The sequence below is a fragment of the Tamandua tetradactyla genome, chromosome 8, assembly GCF_023851605.1.
Source record: "Tamandua tetradactyla isolate mTamTet1 chromosome 8, mTamTet1.pri, whole genome shotgun sequence".
In the NCBI taxonomy this organism is placed as follows: domain Eukaryota; kingdom Metazoa; phylum Chordata; class Mammalia; order Pilosa; family Myrmecophagidae; genus Tamandua; species Tamandua tetradactyla.
The window spans coordinates 120389807-120410858 of NC_135334.1; the positions used below are offsets into that span (position 1 = coordinate 120389807).

The 21052-nt window shown below is 35.7% G+C and overlaps 1 protein-coding gene across 1 annotated transcript in view; it reads left to right on the top strand.

The window, feature by feature from the left end:
- Nucleotides 1-21052, top strand: part of HSD17B12 (hydroxysteroid 17-beta dehydrogenase 12) — a 171578-nt gene that overhangs the window by 124105 nt on the left and 26421 nt on the right. The window contains exons 5-6 of the mRNA XM_077114455.1: nucleotides 10069-10133; nucleotides 11071-11115. Of these exons, the coding sequence (XP_076970570.1) occupies nucleotides 10069-10133; nucleotides 11071-11115 (110 nt within the window). The remainder of the gene's footprint in view (nucleotides 1-10068; nucleotides 10134-11070; nucleotides 11116-21052) is intronic.

Genomic DNA, 21052 nt, shown 5'->3' on the forward strand with positions numbered 1-21052 from the left:
ATATTTTCACTTATTGCCTTGTAATTTCATTTTGTCAAGATTCTCAAGGGAATTCTCCAAGCACCTTTGTGAGCTAAATGTTATAGTACTAGGTCATATCTTAAATTTCATGTTAGGGTCCTCCTCTAATGTGGGTTTAGCCTTCTGGAACTTGTGGTAAGGGAGGGGGAGGGGTCTGATTATATGTTTTCTTTCTCTTATGAGATCTACCTAGGTCTGTAGCCTCTGCAACTTCTTTCTTCCCCCTCTCCCCTCATCCAGATCCCACACACCCCCACCTCTATCTTGTAAAGGGAAAACAATCTTATTTTTTTTCCTTCTTCTTCTGCTGAATTCCAGTCTCACCTTCATAACATTCCCTAAAATAAAATTTGTATAGATTGGTTTCCAATAAGATATAGCATCTTTATTAACTCATAGGAAGAAAATTTTCCTATCTATTATTGATGAAACTAGTTTATAATAAAAGGAAAAATAAACCACGAAAGTACACTTCATCTGTTTGAGTAGCATTGAGCACCCTAAACTATCAGTGCTTAATAAAGAAAGTTAATTTTTTTCAGAATTGCAAAGGAAAATGCTAATGCCCTTTGTCACGAAAGAAACATGAAGTTTTCAGTAAGATAAGTGGGAAGAAAACAGCCATGAATTGTGTGAATTTATATTGAAAGGTCACCATAACTTGATGAGACTCTATAAATGCTCAAGATTGAGAAGTTGGATTCTTAACTCTGTTATGTAAAATAAGTAAGCATCTGCTGTCTTCTTTCAGGCACATGCCAAGAAACACAGATTTAAGAATGCTTATAAAAATTCAACTATTTAAAGAAAATGACATCAGTACTGCTTTCAGTAAGCAAACAATAGGTTAACAAAATGTGATTGCTACAGTGCTTACTTATTCCTCAAAAGAGGCGCTTACGTGTGCACCACACTGGTTTGGAGGACTTTTCACAGTGCTTTGCAGGGAAGTCTGATTTACCAAGGCCAAAGTCCTAGCTTTGGATTTGAAGTATGCCGCAGATGATACTTTCTTCAACTCCACTATGACTTTTTTTTTCAACTTTCAAAAAGAGTGAGATTCTGTATTCTAGAAGGAATAAATGCTAAGGTTTCCTTAGAAAAACATAGTTACTTAGTATGTGTTTCATTAGAAAAATCAACACCAGCTTTATTCATACTTGTGATGTAGTTGTTTTAGTTTGCTAAAGCTGCCAGAATTCATTAAACCAGAAAAGAAAGCACTTTTATAAAGGGGATTTATTAAGTTACAAGTTTACAGTTCTCAGGCCTTAAAAATGTTCAAATTAAGGCATCCAGAGAAAGATATCTTGACTCTTAAGAAAGACCAGACGACATTGGGATTTCTCTATCAGCTGGGAAGGCACGTGGCTGGCATCTGAGGTCCTTGCTCCCAGTTTGTTGCTTTGTGCTTCTGATTCCAGTGGTTTCCTCTCTAAGCATCTGTAGGTCTCACTTAGCTGCTCTGGGTTTAATCTCTTAGCTTAACATCTCCTGGGTCAGAGATTTCTTCTCTTCAGTTTCTGGCTATTTCTGTGAGTCCTTGTTCACACTTGGGCAGCTTCTGTCTCGATCTCCAAATGTCTGTGTCTGTGTCTGTTCTGAACCTTTTTTCTCTCTATCAGCTCTCTTAAACGCTTTGTAAACTAATTAAGACCTACCTTGAATGAGTGGATTCACATTTCCACCTTGAATGGGCAGAATCGCATTTCCATAATTGGGCATGTCACATCTTCATGGAAACGAGTTAATCAAAAGGTTTCACCCTAAACAATGGGTCTGGCCCCACAAGATTGGATTAGGATTAAAAGAACATGGCTTTTCTAAAGTACATAACAATTTCAAACCAACAAAGTAGTCTACACCAAAAGTTTCTCCATGCCAAATGCTTTCAGGGTCCTCTCTGTTCATGCTGTCATGGTTTGTATACGTTGTAGAATCAAGAGAATTATTTGGAATTATTAGGAGCAATGCTGTGCTGGGTTAGTATATTCAGAACTATTTGTCATTCCTTGATTTTGTGGTCCCATCCATACACATTGCCCAGAGACATTTTTAAGAACATTATGTATAGGTGTTAAAAATCAGTTGATTCCAAGGAATCGCTGATTGCAAAAACTGGAATAGAGGTTCTTTTCTTTTCCTCCTATGCCCTTCAGAAATGAATATTTACTCCACTAATATAGTTAGTAGATAGATCATTTTTATTAGTGTCCTTCCTTTCTCCTCAGTGGAATGGAAAAATGTCTTTAATTTTTGTTATCCTTTTCCATGCAGCAACCTTCCCCACTAATCCTTATGGATTGTGGTAAGCTCTTTGCATTTGTGATCCATTTTCTCCCCTTGTTGAAATTAGTACATTCAGCTTTTAACCTGTTTGTTTCCTGCTGGATCACCAGTCTGGAAGAAATGGTTATTTTAGTTAGAAGAAGAGATGGAGAAGGCATTTTGGAATGGAGAAAGTTAGATTTAGGGAGGAAACTAGAGTGGGTAGATTCATGATCAAGGAATGCTGAGATGGAGGAAGAGCAAATAAACTTAGTTAAGAAGGCACCAAAGATAAACTTCATGTGCTTGGAAATATTCCCCTTGATGTTTTTTTTTGAAGCCGAGTGTTTCAGCTTGCTTAAGCTGCCAAATTGCAGTATATCAGAACTGAGTTGACTTTTACAATGGGGATTTATTAGTTTACAAATTGACAGTTTTAAGGCCATGAAAGTGTCCTAATCAAGGCATCACAGGACAATACCTTCTCTGAAGAAAGGCCACTAGCATCCAGGTTTCCTCTCTCAGATAGCAAGGCCCATGAACAGCATCTCCTGTTCCAGATTTTGTTGCCATCAGTTCCTGGTCCCACTGACTTCCTCTCTGAGCTTCTGTGGGTCCTCTTTTAGCATCTCTAGGGCTTTTCTCTCTCAGCTCTGTCTAGGTGTTTCTCTGTAAGCGCTCAGCTTTTTTTGTTGTTATTGCCTTTTATCCATTAAAGACTCCGGTAAAGGGCTAATGCCCACCTTGAATGGTCACATCTCAATTGAAATAACCTAACTAAAAGTCCCATCCCCAGTAGGTCTGCACGCATAGGAATGGAATTTAAAAACCTGGCCTTTTCTCGGATGCATAACAGCTTCAAACCAGCATACCCAGGTGTAAAATGACTTAAGTTTAAGAAAGAACAGAGGCTATCAGCCTAGGGATATAGCAGAGAATTAGAGGAGTCTGATAGAAGGATAGTTTGAGGGGGAAAAACTTCCTCTGTTATACCAAGGTATGATTTTCGTGCCTTCTAGGAGTTTAGGATACTTCAAAAACTTCCCTTTCAGTTCTTATAGTTGACAGATTTAGTCAGTATTTACTAACTGATTTAACAAATCAGGCTCCAGGGATATAGCAATAAACAGATCAAAAGAGAGCCATTGAGCAAGTAGTTGAGTGTGTGCTGAGTTTCAGAGATGGTCTCCATGGAAAAAAGTGAGATCTGTAGGCTGATTCAGACTGGAAGAAGAAACAGCACATGTACAGAAGTGCTGAGGTGAATGCAGTTGGCATATTGGAGGAACTGACAAAGGACCCGTAACTCAGGGCACAGATCAGAAAGGGGACAATGCGAAGAGATGAAGCTGGAGAATTAGTAGGACCGGATCATGAAAGGCTTAGAAAACCAGGTTAGGAAGTTTGGACTTTATTGGGAGGATAATGGGAAGCCATTGTAGAGTTTTAAGGAGTGAGTTAAATTAACATTATTAGAATTTGAGAGAGATCATTTTGGCTCCTATGTTGAAGAGGGAAAGAATGGACACAAGGACACTGTTGCAGCAAAGAAACATAGGATAATGGTGGCTTATATTAGAGTAATGGCAGTGGGCATGGATGGAATTGGTCTTACAAGAGAGATGTTCAGGAAATGGAATCAGGACTAAGATAAAGGGAATAAAGAGTAATGATAGTTATTGCCAGCATTCATTGGCATTTTTTTATATGTGAGATTCCATACTAAGACATTTACGTATATGAATCCCATTGAATCCTCAACAACCCTGAAAGATATTAATATGTCCTTCCACATTTTACAGGTGAGAAAGAGTTAGGCTAAATACATTCTGTAGGGTCATACAGCTAGTAATTACCCACTTTCAGGTTCTGACTTGAGCCACTGGATGCCATTTCCCTAAGACAAGAAACTGAATCAGGTTCAGAGTCTGGAGAAAAATGATGATTCTCCACTTTGGGGATAGGTTAAGATTGAGAAGGCTTTGAGAAATCTAAAGGAGATTAAAGTGGATGGTTGGCTCTCTGAGCACACATGCCCTTCTTTGCTGGAAGAGAGCCTCCATTGTGTTGAATGAGGCAGGATTCTGGTACATCCATTCATGGCAGGCAGAATAGGTACATGAATTTTTGTTTGTTTTTAACAAGGAGACTCATCAAGAACATCAGACTAAGTATGGTACCTTATTGTTTCGTTAGATGAGTTACTGAGATTGGGAATAATAAAGTGAGCATAAGACCTTAAAAATTCAAATGTATTTCCCTTTATTTGAAAACCATTAGTGGTATTATGTAGAACCTTTAACTTGAAACTGGATAATTAGCTGTGATTTCAGAAATGTAAATAGAACTGTAATTCATGAAATTGCTAAATGTCCCTTATGACAGCTGTAATTTAACAATCATGTCTTTTCTCCTCATCCCATCTTCCAGTTTTATGCCTGGCAATTCTTACCTTGTTTTGTAATGAGCATCACATAGCAATTTATAATTAAACAATGGAAATGAAATGTCCTATTGTGTTGTTTCTGACTCAGTCTTAATTTTTAATTTCTGATTAAAGCCACTGCAAATTTAAAGCCCTGTAAACTTTTTATTTAGAAAGAGTTTCTCACAAGTGTATGAAAACTGTAAAGTTTGCAAAATGTTTTACATGGTGTTCCAAATATCATCTGTCAGAGCATGAACATATACTAGCTACAGCAGTATGTTAAATAAGGCAAAGAAGGAATTTTCTTTGCATCACTTTCCAAAGTTTATAGACTAGAAGACTAATCTACTTGAATGAAATGAAGAGGTTTAAGGAGCAATTTAGATTAATTTAATCAGTATAAACAACTTTTCTAGTTAACTACAGCCCAGAAGTCTTTTAAAAGGCTGTCTAACTTTGGTTAGTTTTTCCACTTTGATGCTGGTCGTATGTAGCAAAAGTTCGTCATATATAATAAAACCAGGCACCTTGTCTGATTCCCTGCTGCATCCCCAGCACCTAGAAAAGTGCTTGGCACACAGTGGGAATTCAGTAAGTTTATGTTGAATAAATATCCATACAACAATAACAATTGCTCCTCCATTTAATAACATATTAATCTGTTCCTGGTATTGGGTTAAAGATTTTATGCATATTATCTCATTTGATTCTTAAATTATTATCCCCATTTTATATACAAAGACAATGAGGAAGCAGATTTGCCTGGATGAAGTCTCTTGTTCAGAGGTGGTGATAGTAGAGCTAGGACTGAAACCTGGGGCTATTGGACTAAAAGATTCATTTTTAGCTCAAAATCTTAAGACAGCAGGGGTTTCTCCCCTTTTTTGTGGAGACACTATTACCAAAATATACATTTTCCAAATTTATTTTGAAATATAATGGGGCGACAGCATTTTTTTCCTAACCAACTGGTTTTTCTCTCTAGTCTTTAATCTGATTGCTGGAACTGGATTGGCGAATATTTCTACTAATGTGATAGAAATATCAGCTTAGCATTTTCTAATTTGATATGATGAGAAGAAAAGAATGCTGTGCATTATTTGATATGTATTGGGAAACTCAAACATTAAGGAATATATTTTTAAAGTACCTTAATTTCTTACATCTTTGATTAATCTGGAAAAAGAAGCAGATTGAAAGTGATCTGTGTTATCTGCTTTGGTTATTATGGTAGCTGTTCAAACGGATTTTTATTTTCTAGTAAGTTATTGTTGTTTGCTCCCTGCTCATACCCAACCCAGATACCCAAAACCTAATTATCTAATGACATCATTACCTCGATGACAGCTGGTTTGATAGAGGATTCTGAGTCTAGTGAAGTCAGCAGTAGCAGCAAATGAATTTAGAAAAAACAGATCTTCTTCTACATGTATAGTTTTTTTTAAGAGATGTGGAAATGATTTTTACAACGTAATGTGGTATATTGTACTATATACATATATAACATTTAGAATTGCTCCATGGATTTTCTAAGTCTTTAAATACAACACTAATCATCTGTATTACTGTTTTCTGAAGTTCTGGAGAGAGCTAGGGGGCCCAGCTCACTGGGTGATCTTCCCTGGGAGGTCAGTTCTATTAGACTTGCTCCTTTCCCCGCCATTACCTTCTCTTTCCACTTACCTTGTCCTTGTTCTTGGTCTATCTTCATCTTTGATCTCTGTTTGTCTCTTCTCTGCTGTTGAATTTTTCCCGGTCTTAGAACTCAAGTGAGAAACTGATGGGAAAGAATGTGTCCGGGTTCAATGTCCTGCAGCGATTATTGGAATTAGAGGTGGGAGTTCTGAGATTACGTGGCCGTCCTTTGTTTTCTGAAAGCCACGGTATGTTACACCAGTAAAAAGGGCTTTGCAGGTCACTGAATAAATTTTTTTTAAGATCTGTTTCTGTTGTCTCACTTTAAGAATTCAAGAAAACTCACTAATGAACAGATTTTTAGGCTTAATTTAAAATACTATTGCTTCAAAGGATTTTCAATGACGTGTATAATGTTGAAACAACTCGTAGCATTGTTTGGTTCGTTGCATCCTATAATGAATCCTGTAATATAGAGAGATAGTGTTGCATGCACCCACTCTTACTGAAATTAAATTATGATGGAAATATTTCCACCCTTCACGTCTACCCAAAACCTGTTTTCCTCCCTTTGCAGTTCCTAGGAAGTTTTGCCTTCCATTTGGTTATTGCTGCCACTTAGTGTCTTGGCATAGAATTGCAGTGCGTTTACCTTTTTCAAAAGACTTGCACTGTTCTGCAGTTTATGGAAATAAATATTTCAGAGCAACAGTTTTTCACTGTACTCTTAAATTATAGCAGTCTGAAGTTATTGGTGATTGTGGAGAAACAGTGAGTAGCATGCATTCCACAGGCAAAATGTGGAGCCAATAGAGCAGAAAAGATTCTTAGAGTCTTAGAAAGAAGGAGTCCCAATCTCTAGTTAGGATAAATTGCCAGTGTGACCTGGCATGTTACTTCCCTGCATAAAAGTGGACTCTGTTTTGAAAGGTCTATTCCAGCTTTAGCAGTTTTTATCCACCTGATGTATATTTTTGGTATAAAAGTATAGCCCTTATACACGATACTATTTATTTCTTTGAGCTGAAGTTCTAGGTGTTAAGTATGTGTTCTCTTAGGGCAGTGTTAAGTAGATCTCCACATTTTCAGTGTGTGAGTGGATAACTTTGAGAGCTTCCTCTGGCCAATTAATAGAGACAGATATGGAGACCATTCTATTCTTAACAGAGCCTTAACCAGAATGACACTTTCCTGCTTCTCAGTTATTCACAGACTTCCTTAGCTGGACTTTGTACTTGTAGTACATGTTAATATTGCAGAGTTCTAACTGCTGCTTTTATAAAGTTTCCAGATTAAAAAAAAAATCTTGGTTTAAAAAAATATTTATTTACACTATTCAAGTTTCTTTAGCATTTGGAAATATAGTATTAAATTTCACTTGGCTTAAAAGAAATCTAAAGATAGAAATCTTATCTTTTCTAGCTATAGAAGAAGTGGAGTTTGCTGTATGTGATGGAATTTTTTAAATCCTAAAGAATGGTTACAATTTGGCAGAGCCTTTCTTTTGGGGATACTATTATCGTGAATTGACTTTGTAAAGCATATTTTGCTTATGTATAGATTATTTAGGCATGTTACTGTTTTTCTTAGTCACTCTGTAAATAAATTATTCATCATTTATAATTCTCAAGTTGAAACAAAGTCAAATGAATGTAAAACCTCACTTCAGCTAATTTCAGCTTACATAGAGCTTTTACAGAACTGCTTCCCACGACCCTTATGGGTGGGGTCCCTACTGAACAAAATAGAAATGAACTTGGACTTGCTGTTTTTAATTATGTTTAGATACTACCCTTTTTCAAATAGGCATGAATCCTAATTGAATACAGTTAGCTTTCCCATTTTCCTTGGCTTACAGATTTTCAGACAAGTTTTAGTGATCTTGTTCAAGCCATCCTGACTAAATTTTGCAAATAAAATCTTGAGAATCACAGGCTCAAGCAACTAACTGGCTTATAGTACATATAAGTCCTATATTGAGTTTTCCTTTGAGCTACTAAATTTGTTAGGTGATTGAAAAAGTTACCATTATTACTATCAGGTTTATCTAGCACAATTCCTTAAAAGCTTTAGCAGACTGATCATAACTTCATTATACTTTTGCTATTGAAGTTTTTCTGTTCACAATTTTATTAAACATTGCTATCAGATTTCCGTTCATTGTCCAATTAGTACTGATGCCTTTCTGAATCACATCCTGGTTGAAAGCATATGACAGCTTTAACATAGTGGGTAAGAGCCCAGCTTCTGAATTTGAATCCTGGCCTTATTGTGCTCTGTGACCTTAGACAAGTTATGTAATCTCTGTGCATTTCACCTTCCTAATTTTTAAAGAGAGATAGTAATAGGAACTTCATAACAGGGTTGTTGTGCTAATTAAGTGTGTTTATATGTATATATGCATATGTATATGTATGTGTGTATATGTGTACATGTGTGTAAATATGTATCTATATATATAAACTACATATTGTTTACAGCCATCTCTGGCACCAAAGGAACCCTGGATAAATGTTGGTTTTATTATTATATTCTGTAAATTCGAAAAGGGATGAGAGGAAACCAAATAGAATAAAGAATACCATTAATAAATCAACTATAGGTTATAAAGGTGTAGCTGACTGACATGGATGCCAAGGAATGCTAGATCATAATATTTTGGTTTAAATAAGTTTAGATTATCTGTTGCATAAGTCATTTATTTAATTAAAATACATACCAAGGTATTTTATTATTATCAGTTGTGATTTCTGCAAATGTTCATTGGTTTGCCTTTGCCATTCCAGAGCCAGAGGAAACCAAAAGAAATCTGAATACTAAAATCATTCACCTAATTATATTTAAATTTATTCATATCTTCTTGATTGTCTTATAGTTCCAACCTTTGGTTAGATGATGGAGAGGATTCAAGGAAGACTTAAGACATGACCTCTACTGTCAGGGCCTTATGGACTAGCAGGGATGGAAGGTTTCTTGGAGACCATTTGGTCTGACCCACTCTCTTGGTTCCACAAAGAAGCCTTCCGTCATTTCCCAGACAATGTCAGACTGTCTGCGAATAGGCTCCCATGGCACTCTGTAATTGTAATGAAATAATCGTTTGATTGTTTTTGTTTAGTGCCTTTTTCTTCCTAGTAAATTGTATGCTCCCTGATGCCAGAAACGTTATGGTTTTCCTACTTCCTAGCGTGTCTTACATTGTGTGTGCCATATTTGTGTCGGTGCTCTCATTTTAGAGATGAGGAAATCTACATGTATGTCTTAAGTGATTTATCTTAGGTCATTCATTTTCTGAAACAGGTGTAACTAGAACTCAAGTTTCCAGTCTCCACAGACTGCAGTATTCTGTGCTCTTTCTACTATACTATGAAAATTTAAGATCTAAAGAGGGATTAAACAATATCCACAGATAACCATATTACCAAAGTCAGAGTACTCAAATCCCAAATGTGGACATTGAGTAGGAAATGTGAGTCTTTTTGTTGGGGGTTGGATGGAAGGTACAGAAAGCTTAATGAAGGAGGTGACATTAAATTGGACTTTTAAGGATGGATAGATTTTGGGTAGAAAGATGTATTCAAGATTACTCCAGCCATAGACAGTATTTTATGTAATTGTATATTTCATTTTAATCTTGATACTTTAAATCCCATTATTTCAATAAAAAAATCTTTAAAATGTATCTTTAGCTGGCTAATGATCCTGTCTTATTTCAGTGAACAACGTGGGAAAGTCATATGAGTATCCTGAATACTTTTTGAATATTCCTGACTTGGACAATGTAAGTCTTTCTTTGTATGTTATTGTGAGAAAAAGAATGCAGGCAGGTATTAGTGAAGTGTAACGATTAAGACCGTGAGCCTTAAAGTCCAACTGCTTGTAATTTGCACTCTGGTTCTTCTGCTTACCCCCGAATTGTTCTAGGGATGGTCCCAACCACATTCAATATCAGTTCCCTCCTCTTAAAGTAGGCAGCTTCATGGGGATATTGCCAGGATTGAAGGAGAAAATATTTATAACTTCATTTATACAGTGCCAGTTTCAAGAAATAATCGCTGTAGTTTTTTCTTATTATTTTTATCCTTGCTATCAAGACAGTTTTGTTTTTTTATAGTTTTTATTGATATATGTTATATATTTACATTCCTTGAAATCATCCAAAGTGTACAATCAATGGTTCACAATAAACAGCTTTGTTTTAAGTATTAGGATTTTAGCGGTCAATTTAAAATCACAAATATGTTAACATAGAGTTATGGTTGATTCAGGTGAACCAGCTCTACCAAACTAAAAGCTGTATCCTTGATACATACATAATCCTTTAATTAAAACTAGAAAAGCATATTATTGAGAGAATATGTAAATTTTTAAAAATTTTTGAAAAGTCTTAGATTCAGTAATTTCTACTCTCCATATTGGCAAGGAAGAAATTGCTAAGTGTTCATATTTATTTTAGATTTAGTGCCTCTTTTCACTTTCAGATTTGACTTGTAACTATATCTTGTATTTTTCACATTAGCATGAATTGCTGCTGTTAATAGGAAAATATTATAATACCGAGAGTAAAAGAAAATCTGCCTCTCCTCCCCAGCTCCAGCCGTTTTCCACGGTCTCAGTAGTATCTGGGGAAATTGTCAGTGCATCTCTGGGGTACTTCAACGTATATCCATATAGTCACTTCTGTTATCAAATTTATATTATCAATATTTTTTTTGCAGCTCATCAAGAAACTGATAAATATTAATGTTGTTTGTGTTTGTAAGGTAAGCAACCTCTTTAGAAATAAATATACTGTCCTTTTTTGTCCCTTCTATTTAAGAACATCGGCATAATCAATTTGTTCACTTCAGTCAGTTCTTATTTAGATATGGATATATATTCTAGGTTACCCCTTATTTGGTGCATATATTCTCTTGGGAGAATGCTCAGAAGTTTTAGTTAGTTTTAAAATCCTAATTTAAGCCTAGTAATTTGATAGGTACTGTTTTGTTTTAACATATGATGTACTCAAAAGTCAAATAAAAATGGCACTTGGATTATTTATGTTTTTCTTTCCTCCCATTAGCACAAACTAAATTTGGAATAAGGGTCAGGATGCATTTTTCCAAATCCGCAAGAAGTCTAAATTTAGAAAAATGCCATGTTAGATGAAATGCTGTATTAGATTAAAAATACTATATAGGTTAAATTTAATTTATATTTGAAGATACATCACACCATTCAGTCATCCCTTATATGAACCCCCAAAATTAACTTCTGGCTTGAGACAAGAGACTTCTTTGCAATCTGCAACAGAAATAAAAGCAACTGGGCGGGCCATGGTGGCTCAGCAGGTAAGAAAGCTTGCCTGCCAAGCCCGAGGACCCAGGTTCGATTCCCGGTGCCTGCCCATGTAAAAAAATAATAATAAATAAAATAAAAGCAACTTTGATTTTTAGTTATAAAACTTACATGTATCCATTGTAACATCTTAAAACAGTCCAGCATTGTAGGAAGTAAACAGTGAAAGCTCCCAGCTCACTCATATGCTAGCTGCCTCTATTTAAAAAACATGTAGACAGATTTACTGTTGTGGTATGTGTATTTTTTCTTGTGCTATTAAAAACAGTTCTCCAGTATTTGGGCACACTTGTGTGAGTGGTTCTATAGGATGAATGTAGAGAAGTGGATTTGCTTGACTAAAAGATTTTTGCATTTAAAATTTTGGTAGTTGTCAGATTGCTTTTGACAGAACAAAAACACTTGTTCGGATTTACATACTTACCAAATTACACAAGAATGCTTTCTCCATCCTTTTTAATACTAGATGTAATGAATTTTTAAAAATTTACCTTAGGCAATGAATGATGTATTATTTAATTACTTTCTTTGAATATCTTTTGTGTATTCTTCCCATGTTTATATGTGTAAATTGATTTTTCATGTCTTTACCGTTTATTCTATTAAATTATTTGCCTTTTGAAATGTGTTAGCTCTCTCAGTATGCATTTTGGGTCTTAACACTTGGCTACATATTTTTAAAATATTTTCTCCCAGTCTCTCATTTTTTGTATTTTAAGTTTGGTCGTCCGGTCTTGTCATATAGAAATTCTATTTTTTCATATGGAAAAACTTCCATATTTTCCCTTATGGTTTCTGGGTTTCATGTTCGGCGTAAGAATCTCTTCCCTACCTTCAAGATAAGATAATTTTGTAAAAATATTTTCCTTTAATTCCTTATTTAACTTTATAGTTACCTTTTATTTTGATTTTTTGTTTGGTTGAATCATTCAGCCATGCAGAATTTATTTTTGTGAATGATGTGAGATAGAGTTCTAATTTCTAATCTAATCTTTTTTTCAAATAGATTAACTGACTTGCTTTTAAAGAATCTGTTCTTTCCCCACTGGCTAGATATGGAAATTTTATCTTTTTAGTTTCATTTTTCTATTTTTCTATTCCTTTGCCCTGTTTTAATTACTCTGTTGTTTAATATCTGCTCGGATATGTCTTCCCTCCATTTAAAAAAATTTGTTTATTATTCTTATTTATTTATTCTTCCAGATAAATTTGTGACTCAACTTATCAATATCCCCTTACCACATACACATGCATATGTACACACTTCATCATTTCATTTAGATTTTTTAATGAGAATTAAATTTATAGATTAATTTGAGAGAGAATTGACATCTACATTATATCTTTCTAGAAAAATGTTATACTTTATTCAGGTCTTTTATATTCTTCCTGGAAGATTTAGAATTTGTTCCTTCTTAATCTTGTATATGTCTTATGTTTGTTCTAGATAATTTATACTTTTGGTCATTATTGTGAGTGAGATCTCTTTCCCATTAAAACTTTCTCACTTTTTGTTGTTTTTGTTATCGTATAGAAAAAAATTCTTTGTATTTTTTAATGCCTATTTTGTATCTGGCCATCTCTTTCCTCCCCCTCTCCATGATAATATTAGCTGATTTTTTTGTTATTATTTTCTATGTGCCTGCCATTGTTTAAGTGTTGTACATGTATTTTAACTCATTTAGCTGTTTCTTCTGGTTTTTACCATCATATTTCTACGTCATGTTCATTTGCTATTTGTCTTTGAAGTTCACCAATTTAGGCATTTCTTTGGATTTTTGATACTTTTTTTGTGGCATGGGGTTGAATTAAAAGTTAAGTAATATGGAGCAGGGAAATTTTAGCATTTATTAATGTTAAGTCTTTTGAGATCTCCAAGTATTATTTGATTCTTCTCTGTAATAAATTCTGGTTTGTCCCATGTTAAAATAATTTAACCAAAGAATTGATCAGATAAATGTAAGTAAGAACTTAATTATTATTTTTCACTTTTCATCTTAGTCTTATGCTTTTTCTCTATTTGGGTATTTTAAGAAAAATTATCCTCATGTCTTCATGTCCTGAAAGAAACCATAACCCTACATGGTTGATTTCAAATCCAAGACTCCTTAATCTTAAGCCTTGCCCAACTTTTAATATATGGCTGTGCCTCTTCCTGCATAATATGTGTGTTTAAAAGTGCTGTTCATTCTGATACGACAAATAAAATTTTGGTAGCTAGCTACTTAAAGGCACCTCGAATTATATTGTAAAATGACAAATTATTTTTTAAAATAACCACTCCCACTCTTTGTTATTCATTCTTGTTCTTATAAGCACATTTTGTTCTCATGTAATATTCAGTTTAAGTGAGGTACATGAATATGAGTAGCAAGTGGTTTTGTAGGTACATTTGGAGCAGGCCCTACACAGCATACACTTAATGTATATAAAAACTTGTTTAGTATAAATATATATATATAGGTTTAACAATATTTCCCTTGGCATATTTCTCTAACTGTAATAATCCTTCCTTGATTATCTGTATGAGCTTTCAAGTTAATTAAATAACTCCACCATTTAGTAGTTATATGACCATGGGTAAGCATTTTTTAACTTCTATGCTCAGTTTTTCATCTATAAATTGAGGAAGATAATTCTCGCAGACTTGTCAGAAGAATTAAATAGGGTAATACATGTAAACCTCTTAGAATAGTGCTCCAAAACTATTGTTTTAATTTTATTGTATTTGGTTAAACTCAGAGCTGATGAAGATTTGTTATAGATCTGTACAGTTGTAACTTTTTTGTGTGTGTGAATAGTTTTTTGATCAAACTCAATAACAGTTCCAGTCTCGAGTTTGTGTGTTTTGTAGTTTTGCCTTTTCAAATAACGAATCTATTATTTTGATAATCTCTTCTTCCCTATTTTATATTTGGCTGAATGCTTAGAAATAATGAGTGTTAAAACTATATATATTTCATGATATATTGTAATGATTTGTGATGAAAAATATGCTCAAGTGGTTAAATTTTATTTTATAGAATTGCTAATACTAGCTACAATAGTCTTCTAATCATTGTAACTCCTATGGCAGATAAAATGTCTAGGATTTTTACTCTAGGAACGTTATTACTTTCTTTCATCACTTCCTGCTTGTCTGCCCTTACATGTTTGTAAAACCCTGGTCCTCTCTGTCTCCAAAAACATGCATTCTTGACTGGTAGTCTACGGAGTAATGATAAAAGGCCACGGTCCTAACCTTGATCTGTGAGAACAGCCAGCATGCTGTGCTCCACGACCAGACTGCGTCCTCCGTGCAGCGTGTCGTGTCTTGTTGCTGCGTGGAGACGAGTAGTGCGGGATGTGAGAGCAGGCAGCGTGCTGTGCTCCACGACCAGACTGCGTGCTTCCGCAGCGTGTCGTGTCTTGTTGCTTCGTGGAGACGAGTAGTGCGGGATGTGAGAGCAGGCAGCGTGCTGTGCTCCACGACCAGACTGCGTCCTCCGTGCAGCGTGTCGTGTCTTGTTGCTTCGTGGAGACGAGTAGTGCGGGATGTGAGAGCAGGCAGCGTGCTGTGCTGCGTGGAGACCTCGTAGTGCGGGAGGAAGGGTGTGCACAGAGCAGTGCAGATCCAGCAGCCGTGTAGAGTGAGTCAGCCTTTTAAATTAATGATGACATAAAATGAGGCAGCAGTCCTAATATCTTGACAAATTATAAAAACTTTTCTTGCCTATTCCTTCTTTTCTACTTTCCTTTTTCTCATTGGCATATACATTTGTTCTCATGAAATGAGTTAATGGAGACAAATGCTAATTTATTAGACACTTGTGAGCAGTACTGATGTGAGGTATCACCAGCAGAAGAACTGAGTGTATACATTTTTGTATGTAAGCCTTTTTTTGCAAACCACATCTCCTTTAGAAAACAGGAAGTTTGCTTTTTAGAACACTTCTTCCTTAAGACAAATAATCATCCTTTAATTTATCTTTATTGTAGATCTGAATTTTCCTCTACCTTTGTGATGTGCACTTTTAATGGAAAATCAACTCATAACCGTCATATTATACATTATGGAATTAATAACATCTGGACTACAGCCTAATAATTTTGTTTTACTTTAAGCATTGTCTCTGTAGCAGTTTACTGGTAACTGTTCACATATGAAAATGGTTTGGCTAGAGCATAAGAAAGTGAGTGATAGATAGTAGCTAACCAGAAGAACAGAAAACATCTTAGGATGTCATTGTGCAGGAATTTGAGCACTGTGTTCAAGAGGATGGGGAGCCATCAAAGGCTTTAAGGGTAATCCGATCTATACTTCAGAAAGACAGTTTTAGAGGTAGAGTGACATGGCAATATATATTTTATGGTATATGTGTTTACCTTATTTAGAATGAGAACTAGGCATTCGCTTTGATGAATTTTTGTGTGACACTCTGAAATTTACTGTGTACTTTCAGGCTGTTGTGATTTTCCCTAATGCTATATTTTGATGAATTGTGCCTGTTTTTCTTTAGTTGACTATGTTACTTTGCCAAGGCCAGCGCTGTATGTTCAGTAGTAGTGACCCTTTGGAGCCCTGAGGCAACTTAAAAGAAGTATGAAAACTGGCCTGGTTCCAGTTTATGATGGCTGGACATCAGGGGAACTAGGCATGGATTTCTGCAGCCTAGCACCACAATAAATGATTCAAGAAAAGGCTTACAAAAGAAAGAGAACAAATCTCTTCTTACTATCAGTTGGACCAAGTTTTATCTCCTCACCTAATAACATGATAGGAGTGAGGCTGGAGAAATCTGCTTGTTCCTGACATCTTGGGCCCATGCCCTTAATTTGAAAATATTTGCTGGGTTAAGGCCTGGCATTTTTTGCTAAGTCCCCAGTGAGCTTTGAATGACTTGGCTTTACTAGATTCCTTCAGATCCAAGGCTGTTGTTTGGGGCCACAGTTCCTGTCCCAAGGTCAGATGATTTTGAAAACTGCCTAAATCTCATATTCCAGCTAGAGGAATGGTAAAAGCAAAATACCCTGAGGCCAAAAGCAGGTCATTATCGTATGAAGTGGTGTCATGGTCCAGAAGAATACTGGGGAAGAAATAGTTACCCAACTAATTCTGGCAATAAACATCTGATGTTTAATTATAAAGTGTAATTTAACCCTCCCAGACCATCTAATTATTCCTCTTTTTTTTTTCCATCTTGCCCACTAATTTAGGTTCATTCCTTTGTTCCTTCTTGGTGAATTACTTCACTGGACTTTGCTTTAACCAGGCGTAATATTGGTAGTTAAGACAACCCTAGGAATATTGAAGCCTTGTTGCATGTCTTTCCAGTTTTGCTCCCAAATCTTTTAGGGTTAAATTTGATCTTATTCTTATTCTTGGCAGAACAGTTAAGTGCCGAGGTAAAAAGATTGATGGCTTTGTAATTCTGTTTAGGTGATCAATATGGCTGGTAGAGCAGGTCTAAAACTGAAAGAGAAGGTCCTAATAGCTGGGCTTTTCTCTTATAATTTCAGATGCTCTGTGACTAACATCTCAAATAAAGCTTATTTCTCATCAAGAATGATAACCTTCAAACCAGAAATGACTGAGTTTAGAGATAACTAAAGCTCCAGATGTTGAGCCACACTCCTCTAAAAGTTTGGCTTTTATGCCTGGAGGGGTTTCATCCCAGAATACTGAGTGTTTGCCAATGAAATTGTTGAACTGCTGTTGGTTACAGTTAAGAGAAATCTTGGGAAATGGGGGAAGTACCAAAACTCCAGAGGCAGGCAAACATGGGTCCAGTTTCACACAGGTTGTATTTTGAGTTCCGTGTCAATCCAAAGATGGCTCCTGAATCAGATCTTGTTTGTACCGATCATTTGTGATTTAAGATCACTTGTTTTAACATTTGGCAAATTTGGTATTGCCTTCCTTCTCTGAGCCAGACTGGTCTTTATTTCCTTTAATTACTATTTGGGGACCTTAAGATACTGGACTTTTCACTCCTCTTCAGATGAGCACTGCTCAAACATTACCTGAACTGTCCACAGCTCCTACCCTAAGGATGGGGAAACAATTTGTTCAGGTGATACTGGACCCCAAAGCTGCTGCTACACTGGGTGGATAAAGTGAAAAAAGAGAATGGCACTACATAAAGCTGGACCCCCTTAGGGAATTTCCAGGCTATCGTTCTAACAAGTTGAGGTTTTCAGCCTTCTTTGTTAGCTGTCTTAGAGCAGAACGAGGATGTGACCCAAAGTAAAATTTATTGACAACCTCCACATATAGTGTAGTACCATTGAGTTTTGTTTGCTTTATTTGCCTGTGGTGGGATGGGAGTAGAGGGTGAGGAGTCTTAAACAAAGAATTTAGTCCTTGATCAAATGTTCAACCAAGGTATGGATTTGAAGTCATGTTTTATTAAGAGTGGCTAAAAAAAGTAGAGATATTTAGTATGGGGAAGGGAAGCATGATATAACAGACATACACTACACACACACCTAATCAAGGCCAGTTAGTTCTTCCTCTTAAAATACTTCTCAAATCAACTGTCTTCTTTCCATACCCAGTGATTCCTTCCAAACTCCAAGCCATTAAGTTTTTCAGAAGAGACTACTAGAATAGCTTGACTAGCCTTTTTCATATGGTTTGACTTCCTCCAATCCAGTCTTCATGCTGCCACCAAATGTTATATCAGATCATATCACACACCTGTTAAATCCTTGAATGAATTCTCCTTTTCTTCAAGTCCAGAATCCAGAATCTTGAATGTAGCCTACAGGGAAAGACCTACTTGACCTGGCTCCTGCCACACCTCTCCATCTTCATATCAGGTCTTTACCTCTAACCTTCTATGGAGTTTGGTTCTTTCGGTCTCTTGAACCTAATGTTCTGTTGGGCTGTTGTTTCTTTTCCACAGAAGTCTCCCTTGTTTACCTGCTTTACTATTTCTGCTCATCCTTCAGTTTTCAACTGAAGTTTTACTTCAGAGAGTAGGTATTGAGTGGGGAGCCTTTCTGATGCCTCCAGACTAGATTAGGTTTCTCAGTCAAGCAGTTCCATAACATGCACTGCATGTCTTTCCTTCACTCAGCAATTCATTTTAGTTAACCATTTCTCTTACTCTACAGATTGTAAGCCTCATGAGGGCTGGTACCAGGTTCTTTACAAATATGAAACATACAGTTCTCATTTATGGTAGGCGTACCACACATGCTTTTTGAATAAATGAATAAATTTAAAAACTGAAAAATTCCAGGTCTTTGGGAATAAAGATTGCGTTTGTTGTATGTGCCCCAACAAGACTGAACTTGGATCAGTTGTTGCCATTTACACTGAGGCAAATTGTGCAGACTTCCTAATCTTTGGTTCTTCCAAAAACTGGGAATGGACTGAAGGTAAGTTTCTTTTCTTTCTGATTATAGGTCAGAGGTTGCAGACCAATGGTCTTTGGACCATATGCAGCATACCAACATATTTTGGTTGGTTCAAACAGTGTTTTCAAAAGTGGGAAATTTCACACCCAGTTACTAGCTTCTCTTGTAAAAATCCTTGCAGATGGAGCAATACAGACCAAAACTGCAGCCTGGCAACAAGTGCTTGGAGCTTAATAGCAGCTGAGTGTGCCTCGTGGTTAGGCCTACATTCCATATCACCACAGAATCTATTCATTCAATAGATTAAAAAATGACTGACTTTACTCATTACCTTACTACCTGGCCTTTTAAGAATTTGAATTTGAGCTATCCTGTCCCAGGTGATCCCAAGTGTTCAGTCTCTTCAAAGTGAATAAGTGCATTGTAGAGTTGAGGGGTTAAAATAGATTACTTTAGTCAATCTCTTCCCATCCCTATGATTCTCTGAAATCATAGCACTCTGTTTATGATGCCTTTTGCATGCTTTTGAAATACTAATTTTTTTCCTTCTAATACCACCATGTATTCAGTACAGACTTCTCATCCATATGTGGCTAATGCCATGCCATGCCATGCCATGCCCATGAAGTAGATAATAAATGTTTGTATGGATGGACAGATGGATGAAAAGCATAGGAGTGACATTTACTTCCTTTTTCTTACATGGATTTAACTCTGGTTTGCGACAGAGTACCAGGAGGGGGAGCCCTCTGTTAATGTGGAAATTGGCAAGAAGAACCTCTGTTCTGCAGGCTTAATTATATTTAATTGAGAGATTATTTTTAAAATGTTTGCATTATTGTTTGCATTTAGTCCTTAGGGTTTCACAGTAATGGGCTGTTTCTGGTCTAACTACAGAATGATGGATTTGCCCAACTTCATGACAGTCACCCTGCAGTTTTCTTCTTTCAAAAAAGAGAGTAGTTGTAGATTGCATCTAAAGTTCTTTCCAGCTGAAAATGAAAATGTTTCATAGGATAAATGCCTTATATTTAGGTGAAAGTGTAAAAATCTCTTTGAGAACTTTAGGTATTAATTTCTCTTCCCAAAATGTGCCACTTTTGAAATGCCGTCCTATTTTGGTAAAACGTAAGTAATGGGAACTCTTAGCATGCCATAGCATACTAAACTTCAAAAAAACAAATGTTTGATGATATATACATTATTTTTATTTTTTTTTTTAGTGTTTATAAATTACAGCTTTAGATTCATTATTATTAACTGGCATGTAGCCCTATGTTCTAGAAAGTTATTTTTCTTTGATTAAATTATTTTAACTTGAGACAAACTAAAATTTATTACAAAAGAAATTTTTTAATGGTATGGAGTTGAATTTAAGGTTAAGTAATATGGGATGGGGGAGAAACTGGTAAGGAGGGCTCTTTGCTTTCACAAAGATTTAAACATTTATAAAGAAAGAATCAAATAATACTTGGAGATCTCAAAGCGTTTTTAAAACTTTAGCTGATTAAGCTTTCCACCTCTTGCACAATGAATACCATGTTAGCCATACAGGTGAGGTTCTAAGAATTTCTAATTAAGTGTGTTCTTGGTACGATACAGCTCAAATTATACAGCTTCCAAAGGAAATGTGTATTCTGTCATTCCAATATGATTTCCAACAGAGCTACCATTTAATTTCTTCAAAACGGACATTGTGTAACATCATTGTTACTTTATGTAATTCTTTTCCTTATTATACTATGATTTTTAAAATTATTTTTAATGATTCCAATTGTAAACTTGTTTAAGTCATTTGCATCTAAGAAATCGTTTTCTTCTAAATTGTGTGGGTTCGGTTTTCATTGCTTGATTCAGATCCCTTTTGTTCTAATCAGGTTTCTTTAAGGAGGGGGCGGAGCAGTAAGCAAAGTGGCTTACTGCCACTTTATTTCAGAAAAAAATTAAAATTGTTTTGTGGTGCACTTCTAGAAACAACTCCAACATGGAGGAAAACATGTAAAGAAGTCATGATTA